Source organism: Hypanus sabinus, chromosome 10 (genome assembly GCF_030144855.1).
Source record: "Hypanus sabinus isolate sHypSab1 chromosome 10, sHypSab1.hap1, whole genome shotgun sequence".
Lineage (NCBI taxonomy): Eukaryota > Metazoa > Chordata > Chondrichthyes > Myliobatiformes > Dasyatidae > Hypanus > Hypanus sabinus.
The window spans coordinates 111,959,706-111,972,102 of record NC_082715.1 but is presented as its reverse complement, the minus strand read 5'-3'; the positions used below and the strand labels follow the sequence as shown (position 1 = coordinate 111,972,102).

General features: G+C 39.2%; 1 protein-coding gene across 3 annotated transcripts in view; it reads left to right on the top strand.

Annotated features, from left to right (window-relative positions):
• LOC132400977 (cullin-9) overlaps positions 1–12,397 on the top strand; it is a 314,674-nt gene that overhangs the window by 128,822 nt on the left and 173,455 nt on the right. For all 3 annotated transcript variants that reach the window (XM_059982631.1, XM_059982629.1, XM_059982630.1), the window contains one exon: positions 1,263–1,404. In XM_059982631.1, the coding sequence (XP_059838614.1) occupies positions 1,263–1,404 (142 nt within the window). The remainder of the gene's footprint in view (positions 1–1,262; positions 1,405–12,397) is intronic.

Here is a 12,397-nt window from a genome sequence, read left to right as displayed (position 1 = left end):
CTCTGTCCACCAGAAGAAGCAGGATCTCCCAGTGGCCACCCATTTGAAATACACTTCCCATTCCCATTCTGATATATCAACCTACGGCCTTCTCTACTGTTGCAATGATGCCACACTCAGGTTGTGGTTGGTGATAGGTGAAAGCCGGGAGAGGCAGAAGGGTGAAGTAAAGAGCAGGGAAATATTGAAATGGGTGGCCGCCGGGAGATCTTGCTTTTTCTGGCAGACGGAGTGTAGGTGCTTGGTGAAGGTGTCTCCCAATTTACATCAGGTCTCACTGATAAACAGGAGGCCACACCGGGAGCACTGGATACAGTAGATGATCCCAATGGACTCACAGGTGAAGTGTCACCTCACCTGGAATGACTGTTTGGGGTTCACTGCAAAGCACATCTCAGTTGTCCCCTCCCCCCACCCAACTTTCCACTTCCCGCAGGGATCACTCCCTACATAACTCATTTGTAATCTCATTCTTTCTCACTGATCTCCCTCCTGGTATTTATCCTTGGGAACGGAACAAGAGGCACAGCTCTCCCTACACCACCTCCCTCACTACCATTCAGGACCCAAACAGTCCTTCCAGGTGAGGTGACGTTTCCCATTAACTACAGTGTGCCAACGTGAGAAAAGGTTTGTTAATACCCATTCTTTGCTTAGAGTTCTGTACCAAATTCTTAATGCACATCATTGTTATCCCAAGTCTATGCTCTGACCTCATTGATTAATCTTGATTGTGATCATGATGCAGGGATTTGACCCAAAATTTCAATAATTTCTTTCCTTCCCTGCTTGACCCATTGAGTACTTCCAGCAGATTGTTTGTTGCTCCAGATTCCAACACCTGCTGTCCCTGTCTTTCTCTATGTTGGACATTTAAGAAAGCCTGTGAGGAAAGGTGAATACTTATTGCTTCCCCTTGGCATTATCCTCAAAGAATTCCAATAGATGAGCTAAACATGATTTTCCTGTGATAAATCATGCTGACTGCTCCATTCTGTTCTCTTCAAGATGTTATATTTAATTATTTGAGCTTTTGTTGGATTTTGTTTTTCTCTCCGCAGAAGTTGCTTGATCTTGAATATTTCTAGTTTTTTCCATCCTGCTGTCAGATTTTCAGCATCTGCAATATGTTGCCTTTGATTTTATGAGTGTATAGGTTGTTTTCATTCTTTCCTACTGAAACTCTCACTTTGTGCGAAGTTGTGTAGGAGTAGAAGTGACTAGACTTGCTCTGATTTATACTATGCCCTTTTTACTTCCAGGTTTTCTGGTACCAGTTAAATAGAACATACTGGGTACATTGGCACATGATTGAGATCATTGGGGATGGATCAAGTGGGCATGTGGAGAAGGAATCACATGAGAAAGCTTCATCTCTTGCTGAAAATCTTAAACTTACGACAGGTAAGCACACGTTTGAGCAGTGTGTATAAATCAATTTTTAGAATGTTTGCACTACAGTTTTGAACTATCAATCATCAGTTTTGAGTTGAAACTGCAGTTTGAGTCTGCAGGACTGATCTACAACTTGTAGGTCAGTTCTGCAGAATCATTTTAGATTTCAGGAATTCCTCCTCCACCTGCAACTTTCTTGTATCCTAGTGGTTGCAGGCCCCAAAGATGCCACCTAATGTAAGTGGCAAAGTGTTAATATTTTTCACATTCACAAAGAAATGAATACTGAATGAAACTGAATTCATTGTTGATGTATTCTGACATGAGATGGTACCTTTTCTCATTAAACTAGTGGCTCTTTAGTCAGAGAATAGCAAGAAAATGGAACTCATTGCATGTTGGTATATTCATTTGAGAGGAGTGTCAGGACATGATAATGAAGTAACATTGGCTGAGTAATGCTTTGTGAGAAGTCTAAATATTGGCATATCAGAATTAGGTTTACTATCACTGACATATGAAATGTATTCTGTGATTGCAGAACAGTGCAACACAAAAATGCCACAAATTACAGAAGGAAACCAATTAAAAAATGAAGTAAATAAGTAGAGCAAAAATAGCAAAGAAGTGTCCATGGATTGGTTCATTGTTTGTTCAGAAATCTGTTGACAGAAGGGAAAAAAAACTGTTCCTAAAGTTTTGTGCGTTTTCAGGCTCCTGTACCACCTTTCTGATGGTAGTAATAAGAGAGTATGTCTTGGGTGCTGAGAGGTCCTTAATGATGGATGTTGTCTTTTTGAGACATTGCTTATTGAGGATGTCCTCTACGTTGTGGAGTTTAGTGCCCATGATGGAGCTGGCTGAGTATGTAACCTTCTGAAGCCTTTTCCAATCCTGTGCAATCAATCCTCCATGCCAGATGGTGATGCAATCAGATTGCTCATCACTGTACATCTGTAGAAATTTGTTAGTATCCTTAGTGCTACACCAAATCTCAACTCCTAGTAAAATATAGCAGCTGGTGTGTCTTCATAATTGCATCAATATAGATGGATCTTCAGAGATGTTGCCACCCTGGAACTTGAAACTGCTCACCCTTTCCATTGCATGTAATATTTACGACTCACAATCTTTTTACTATGCTGGAACGTTCAATGTCATTCGGTACCCAAGTATAACTGAATCACATACATTTATTAAAATGAACATTCGTTCTAAGTTGTGAATGTATGTATTGGTGCCATCAAAATAATTGAACGCTGTTGCTGTATCTTTCAAAGATTACAGCAGAGCAACATTAATTGAAGTTGTGTTACTTCCTCACATAAGTTTGCTGAGGGTTTAATGAAACGAACAAAATGATCTTGTATACAAGATCTGCTATCTCTTCCCTCGACTATTCTCCTTAATTTCTTTCCATACATTGCCATTCCTGGTATTTACACCCTTCTTTCTCCAGCCTGTAGCCTTTAACCACAGGACTCTCTTTGTTTCCATTGTCGTCTGTACACCAACACTCAAGTTCAAGTTGGGTTTATTACACATATATAGCACCAAATGAAATGACATTCTTCTGGACCAAGATGCACAACACAGTGCATATAACTTGCATACAGCACAAAGTAATTTTGCCATAAATAAAAAGGTGCTTGTACATGAAACCCTGATTTCCCTCGGCTGTGTACATCTTGGGAATACACACTGCAGTCATGCTGAATCTGTGAAATTGGGACTGCTCTTCCAGCCCAAATCCTGGTTCGTGTGAATTCTGTGTAATTTGTTACCCTGTTAGGTGCCAAGAAATAAGACAGCATACTGCATATGATTAAGGGAATTATATTTATGAATGTTAACTTAACTAAAGGGTTAGTAAAGAAAAGAACAAGAAGAGCCCATTATAATTAAACAGTCAAATGTGCACAGGTTGGAGCTCAACTAAAGTCCTGTTCATCAAACCTCAGTAGACCTCTGCTTGCTCCATCATAACACAGTCCCCCATGGGTCGAATCCTTTGGCTGGTTCTCTCCAGCGTCTTCCCTCTTCTTCTCCCCCCTGAACAAAGACCCTAGCTCACACCGGTGTCAGACACACACACAAAAAAACCCCGCTTGTCTGATTGGATGGTTTGCATTCCAAAGCATCCATTATCTCTAACCGTAAAGCAAACACTGCTTCTGAAGAAAGACCATTGCGTTAGCCTGCAACCTTTACCAGGGCATTATGTACAAAGCAAGTTTTTTAAAAAAGCGGCATAACATTACTGGCCATTCATATGTGATGAAACCATATGATGAGATTCTCACATGGTGGCAGGGAGGTCAGTAGTCTTATGGCAACGGGGAAGAAGCTGTTTCTCATCCAAGCAGTTCTTGTCCTAAAACTACAGTGCGTTCTGCCTGATGGTCAGGGGTCAAAGAAATTGCTGGACAGATAGAAGGGATCATTGACAATGCTAAGAGTCCTGTGTACGTAAATGTCTCTAATGAGTGGAAGTGAGACTCCATTGATCCTCTGGAACAGTTCTTGCAATCCTTCTTTGAGACTTGTGGTCAGACACCTTGCAGTTCCTTTTATCTGATGTTGATGTACCTGGTCAAGACAATCGATGGTGCTCCTGTAAAAATAGGTTAAAATGGGGTAGGGTGGAGCCTCACTCAGGAAGTAATCAAAAAGCTGTTGCGGGACGAGGTGAGATAATCTTTTATGTATCTTCAGCGAAATTAGGTGCTCCTAACTCTTTCTACAGTGAAATCATTTCAATGCAGTGAGGAGTGGCCAGCCTGCACCACCTTAAAGTTCACAATCACTTCCTTGGTCTTGTCCACATTGAGGCTTTAGTTGTTGTGCTCGCATCATTCTACTAGCCACTCTGCCTTCTCTATGTACGTTGTCTTATTGTCGTTATTGATGATGTCAGCCACTGTTGTGTCATTGGTGAACATGATGATTCAGTTGAACTGGATCCAGCAATGTGGTCATGCGATAACAGTATGAACTGTAATGGGCTGAGCACGCATCCCAAGGGAGCACCAGTGCTCAGTGTGATGGCTTAAGTGATGTTTCCGCTAAAACAGACTGACTGTACGGTTGGGTTGCCTCGGTGAGGGTGAGGGTGTCTGATGATTAAAGACCCGAAATACCTGAAGACCCCAGGTTACGTTACTGATGTGTCCCAGTGCACAACTGGTTAATTAAACCAAGTGGTTGGACTAGGTTAATGAAAACAATAGGCTGGATTCAGGTGGTTCTGCAACCCTATCTGCCACAGTCCCACATATACATTCCCCAACACTACTCTTAACCCGATTCCTATTGTCCAAGTGCCCATACACCCCAGCTAACCTGGACCACAACCCAACTAAACCTGGCCATGCCCCCACAAATGGGATGACTTGTGTAAACAGGAGCAAGATCTAATAAAGGAAATTGTTGGACTTGGTTAATGAAGATGTGGGCCAGGTCTAAGTGGCAAGTTTGTGAGGCACTGAATTTTGAGTGACAATATCAAGATGCATGAGAGGGATTGTAATGTTGTTTCGTTTTCCTGAGATTCTTACACACTTGATACAAATGCAATACGTCAACTTCTTTGGATGGCCATGGTTCTTTACTTAAGCAAGTAGAAGCTTTTTGGAGGATTGCTTAACAAACTTCGCAGTGCTTGCGGAGCCCTGTCAACTGATGCTCCCCAAATAAGGGAACAGTCCTTCCTTTATACAAGATCTTACACCATGGTAGTCACGCATGTAAGATACAATTTTTATCTACCCCCACAGTCACATCCCTGGCAATGGTCATAGTACGAGACAAAGAATAGTTAAGCACCTAAAGCAGAAGCAAAGGTCATCCACCTAGGAACAATGTATCAGTATCTGCATTCTTAGATGTTATCATTAACACGTTAACATTTCAATAGTACTTGACAAAGACCACATAATCACCTAAAAGCATCTAATTTCCTGCAAGTCAACAGGACAAATTATTCTTTTAACATCTCAGGACCGGGGTTTCGATGACGTCACCATTGAGAATGGCAGCTTAAGTCACTAGCTCCTCCGGAAAAACGTGTATTAAGCCCCGTTAACCCATCAAATATAATATTTTTCAAAAAATATTTGAACTGAAAAGAGGGGCAAGAATGAGGAAAAAGAATGGAAATAAAAAAAGCGACATCGCAGAGCCTGCGTCCGAGAGGAGTGCAGCGAGTGGCTCTCCTACCCAACCGTGTGCTAGCGAGGTGGCTGCTGGGCTTTGTTCAGGTGAAGTGGCGAATATCTTCGAAATCCTGAAAAAAATAATGGAAGAACAGAAAGAGATAAAGCAGCAGCTCCATGATATTAGGTCTGAGCTCGCTAGCATCAATCAAAAAATAGCAGTGGCAGAGACTCGAATTGAGAAGGTGGAAGATCACTTTCAAAACGTGGAACGGATACTGAGTAAGACAATAAAAATATTAAATCACCAAGAAGGTAAACTGCTTGACCTGGAAGGAAGATCACGGTGGAAAAATATCAGAATCTACTACATTCCTGAAGGAGAGGAGGGCTTGTCTATGACTGAGTTTGTTGGAAAGTTACTGTGGGGCGCGCTGGATCTTCCCTCGGCTATGAAGCTGGACGTCAAAAGAGCCCACCGCGCGTTAGTCCCAAAACCTACCCAGGATAGAAAGCCACGCTCAATAATAACTAAATTCCTTCGGTACAGCACCAAGGCGGAGATTCTGTGAAGGGCCTGGGGTAAGAAGAGAGTGTTTTTAGAGGATACATTAATATATTTTGACCGATCCCCCCCCCCCCCCCCCGCGGTCCTCCAGAAACGCAAAGAATACTCCGAAGTAAAACGAGTACTAAAACAAAATAAGATTAGATTTCAAACTCCATACCCTGCTAAACTTCGAGTGTTTTATGACAACGGGACGCTGTTGTACCAGACAGTGGAAAAGGCGACTACAGACATGAGGGCCAGAGGGTTGCCCGTCAGCATAACCAAAACGAAGGAAAGCCTGGCTGAGGAATTATCCTGCTCCGCTTGGGAAATAGTGCGAGAAACGAGAAGGCAGGAGACGGGAGGAGGCCTTGAGAAATATATCAGGAAGAGACCGGGAGTTTCCCAAAGACAATCCTCACCCCCTTTAGAAGAGCCATAAGGTTTGGCTAACTTTAAAAATGTTGAGAAGCTAAATGGAAGCAAAAGTAGACGATGATATACCTATCTCGAGAAATATTTATTATAATGTGGATTTTATATTACTTAATTGTTATTCTTTATTCCCTCACTTACTCCTTTTCCCCCCACCAAAGTGAGAATATATATATGTGTGTATATGTGTATGTATGTGTGTGTGTGTGTGTGTGTGTGTATGTATATATATATTTTTTTTTGTGTGTATGTATGTATATATATATGAGGAGTACACAGGGAAATCTTTTCTGTGTAATGGATTTGTTCACTGACTTTTATGAATACTGCAATGGGGCCTTCAACTCACAAGTAGGAGGGGTTATCCCTCACAGCTAGACATTTCCTGTAGTTCAACGCAGGGTCATCTACTAGAGACCTCAGCCTTGGAATCACATGTTCATTGCCATTTTTGTTATTATTTGCGTTTCTTGGTTCTTATTTGTTCAGTGAGTAGATTGATTAAGTTTTATTCTAATTTCAATGGTACATTGACAGATAAATACAGATGGCTGAGGATAAAGTAAAATTCATTTCTTTTAATGTCAGTAGGCTGTTAGATCCAATCAAACATAAGAGAATTTTATCCAAAATGAAAAAAAGAACAAGCCCATGTAGTATATTTACAGGAAACTCATTTAAGTGATAATGAGCATAAAAAGCAAAAGAGAATGGGCTTCACTAATCAGGACACAGGAGAGGAGTTGCTATTCTTAAGTAAGCTAAATTTTGAAAAAGTATTAGAAATGGGAGATAAAGAGGGCAGATATATTCTGGTAAGAGGGAATATAGATAGCAATTCAGTTACTCTATTGAATATATACTCACCCCCAGGAAGTGATGTTGGTTTCTTTCAGAAAATTACTGATATTATGGTAACGGAAACAGAAGGTCTCCTGATATGTGGGGGAGACTTAAATTTACAATTACAACCAAACTTAGACTCTTCCAATAGAAAAACCTATGAAACAAAATTTTTACATAAGAAAATAAATACACTTTTTGAGGATGTTGGTTTAATTGATATATGGAGGGACCTTTTCCCTGACAGAAGGGATTACACTCATTATTCTGCTCCCCATTCTGTATATACAAGAATAGATTATTTTATAACATTTGGAAAAGACAAAATAAACACCAGTGGAATTGGGACAATAGATGTAAGTGACCATGCACCTATATATTTATCTGTTGATTTTGACCTACAACCAAAGAATACGATTTGGAAACTAAATTCAAGTCTACTCAATGATCTGTACTTTAAGGAACAAATTAAAAAAGAAATTGGTCTCTACTTAGAATTTAATGATAACTAAGAGATTTCACCTCCCATTTTATGGGATACTCTGAAGGCGGTCCTAAGAGGGAAAATTATAGCGATATCTTCATATAAAAAAAAGGAATAAAACATTAGAGGAATTACAAAATAGGCTGAGGGAACTAGAGAAAAAACACAAATTGAATTTGGCACAGGATACATTAGGGGAAATGAAAAGAATTAGGAATGAAATAAATAATTTGGCTACGCAAGAAATCAGGAAAAACTTAATGTTTCTGAAACAGAAACATTATGAAAGTGGATCAAAATCTATGAAAATACTGGCATGGAACGGGGAAAAAAAAGATAGCAGAAAATACAATTCATAGAATTAGGGACCCAAGAATGAAAACGATAAAAAATAAGCTAAGTGAAATTCAAGAAGCTTTTGAAGTGTTTTACAAAACTCTATATTCCAATGTTCCAGGGTGGAGCATAACCTAAATTGACACTCTCTTGAATTCTCTAGAGTTACCCACTTTAAGCGAAGAACAAAATAGAACGATGACTGCTGACATAACTGAAGTTGAATTAAAAGCTGCAATTAGTAGGCTTAAATTAAGCAAGTCACCAGGATCAGATGGGTATACGGCAGAGTGGTACAAAGAATTTAAAAATGAGTTAATTCCTGTTTTACTCCCCACATTGAACTGGACTCTAAAAAAGGCACAAATGCCACCCAGTTGGAAGGAAGCGATAATCTCAGCTATACTGAAAGAAGACAAGGATAAAATGGAATGGGGGTCATTTAGACCAGTATTCGTTCTTAATGTAGATTATAGGTTATTTACCTCCATCATGGCCAAATGATTAGAGGAGTTTCTACCCATACTGATACATAATGATCAGACAGGTTTTATACAACAACGCTAGACACAAGACAATATACGAAGGACACTTCACATTATGGATCATATACAAAAAAATAAAATTGAAGCAATAGTGATAAGTGTGAACGCTGAAAAAGCATTTGATTCGGTTAATTAGAATTTTCTTTACAGAGTTTTACATAGATTTGGTTTCCAAGACACAATTATTAAAACTATACAGACACTATATGACAATCCTACTGTTAGGATTAAAATCAATGGATATTTATCAAATAGTCTTACCCTAGAAAGGGGCACGAGACAGGGTTGTGCATGGTCACTACTACTCTTCACGTTATATCTGGAACCATTAGCTCAATACATCTGACAAAATGAAGATATCAGGGGAATTACTATTAAAGGGACAGAGCATAAATTGGCTTGTTATGCGGATGACATTTTGATTTATCTAGGGCAACCAACGTACTCTTTGCCTAAATTGATGCAATCCTTTGAACAATATGGTCAGTTATCAGGATACAAGATCAACATAGATAAAACCCAATTACTTTCATATTACTATAGCCCACCAAAAGAAATTGAAAGTCGATACCCCTGGGCATGGCACACAGAGTCTTTCAAATATTTGGGCATCATTATGCCAAAAGATTTGGCAAAATTATCAGAATGTAATTATCAGCCTTTATATAAAAAAAAATTAAGGAAGATGTGGCAAGGTGGAACCTGATTCCTTTTTTCAGTCTCAGTTCAAGGATTGAGTCAATTAAAATGAATATACTGCCCAGAATGTTATATCTCTTTCAGACGCTACCAATAGAGATGAATCAAAATCAATTCAACGAATGGAGCAAGATGCTATCAAGGTATATTTGGCAGGGTAAAAGGCCTAGAGTTCATCTCAAAACTTTGCAATTAGCAAAGGAAAAGGGGGGGTGGGACTTACCTTCTCTTAGAGATTATTATTTTGCAGCACAGTGAGAGCTGTGATATGTTGGTGCAACCCATCATATGACGCTCAATGGAAAAACATTGAGGAGCGGGTACTTCCCATCCCCATACAAGCAATTTTGGCTGATAACAACCTGCAAAGGTACATAAATACTATTGATAACCCATGGGTGAAATTGACTCTTAAAATATGGAAAACTACTATAAAAGAAGATAATCTGAGCGAGATATTGCAATTCTTAAATGGTGTGCATATGAGTCAGATTTTACACCAAATAAATTGGATGCTAGATTTAAGGACTGGACAGCTAATGGAATAACAGTTCTTTGCAACATAATGAAAGAAGGAACACTGTTCAGTTTTGAAATGCTTAAAGAGAAACATTTATTAGAAAAACAAGATTTTTATCAGTATTTACAGATGCGACAATATGTTAATAAGACACTTAAAAATTTAACCAAGGCAAATACATGCTTGATAGAGCTCTTTAGAAAAGCATATAATTCAGATAATGGTGGTAGAATCATTTCAAGCATGTATAAGGGGTTGTCAAATCTTAAAACACATTCGACTTCATACATTAAAGCGAGATGGGAGAAGGAAGGAGGGATCATTATATCTGAGGAAGAATGGACAACAATATGGAGATATCAATGGAAGTGTACCAGTTCACAGAAATGGAGGGAGTTTGGATGGAAAAATTTGATAAAATATTTTATTACACCCCCTCAGAAATCCCATTATGATAGTAACCTCCCTGTTTGCTGGAGAAATTGTGGAAATCAAAATGCAAATCATTATCATATTTTTTGGGACTGCCCTGTTATCAAAAACTATTGGAGGGGGATACAGAATGCCCTACAAGACATCTTTAAATGTGAAATACCCTTGGAGAGTAAGACAATATATTTTGGATATATACCTCAAGAATGGTTGAAAAGAGGTATATATATAATGAATATACTGTTGGTGGCTGGTAAAAAGACTCTTACTAGGAAATGGTTATCACAGGAGAGCCCAACTTTAAATACGTGGATGGAAATTACAATGGACATTTACAAAATGGAGAAGATAACAGCAACTGTTAATCGTAAGCTGGAACAATTTGATTCATACTGGGAAAAATGGTTTAACTACATAATGCCTCATAGGGCTGATTTTATTCTCACAAATCAATGAATCTGTTGCAAAAAAAAATCACTCCCTACTTGTACATAGTTCTTACCTTTTGCTTGTTTTTTTCTTTCCACTCTTTTCTATAAGTGTATACCCCAGATAAATACTTTGTGGAGATTTTGATATATATGTACAATGTCTGAAATACATCTTATGGAAATGTTTGATGAACTTCAATTAAAAAAAAATAAATTACAAAAAAATCCATCTCAGGGCGATTTTTCCACTGCCCACACGTGTAGCTTTTTCTGTCAAGTGTTACATACCCCGTGGGTATCTTGTGACTGTCACATGACCATGATGTAATTGAGTCTCTGCTGGGCATGATGTAAGGGTCTTGTGATAGTGGAGTGATGTAATTTTCCCATCAGTGAGAGGTCATGTGATGGCCTCTTTCAACAGGTATAAAAGGAGCACACCTCGCTGTGACACAGGTCAGTTCGTGGCTTAATTCATCAGTGACTCTGTTCTGCTGCATATTTGATTTCATGATGCAGTTTCGTTTTAAAGTGGAGTTTTAATTTCTACAGTAAGAATCGTTGTGCCGGCCGTTCTGAAAATCGCTGCCAGCTAAAGTCCAGTCGGAGAGTGAAGAATTATCGAAGTTTGGGAAGCTGAAAGATCAAGTAAAGTTGGTGGCGGCAGTAATACAGGATCAACCTTATGGAATCTTCATTCAGAAAATAGTAATCTGCACCCACGATAGTCCCTGCTGTAGAGCAGAAAGGTCTAGGGCAGTGAGCTATTCGCCAAAAGGAAGAGGTCAGTCCACTTAAGCCGTTCTTATTTCCTTCATCATAAATCCTTCAGGCAAGACATATTTCGGCTCGGATCAGCAGTAATGTCATGTCATTAGAGAATTTATTACTTCAAGGAACGTCCCTCCTAATTGTGTAAATCATCTGGACTTTTGCATTTACTACTTTTAAGAACTGTGTTCGCATTTCTCGTTTTAAGAACTGTTCGAGCTGCCGTATAGCAGCTGACTTTGGGTTAAGTTAGTTGTTTGTTTACTTCTGTTTTTTTGAGCAGTGTTTAATAAAGGTTTTATTTGTTAAAAAAACTTGTCTCAATTCTTTATTTTTTGTTGCTGAATCGTATCACAAGAGCCTAGAATCCAGTATCAGAGATGGGTTGGTACCCCAGGGCACCATTTTTGCACCGCAGACTGATTTAATGTTGACAATATTCTTGCAGACCGGCCAACGGGGAGGAGGGGTGGTGGTATTCATCACAACCCGTCAACTATAGTCACTTATAAGTGGCTAATACACTCAACTTCATTTCTAAAAGAGTTTATCTAAGGAATTTAATATTAAACACACAACGCATATTTCCCTCATATGAACATATAAAATCATTGCAACACCAATATTGCTGAATCAGTGGGAGCCCTGGCCTTGTTTCCCTGCAACAAGACGGTCCCATCCAGGGGTGATGGGAGACAGTGATACTCGAAGGGGTTCCTTATGTCCAGTCTGTTCCGCAATTTAGTTTTTGTGGCTCCCAGCACTTGCTTCTGTCCTGCTTGCTCACATCTTTTTTTTGCTC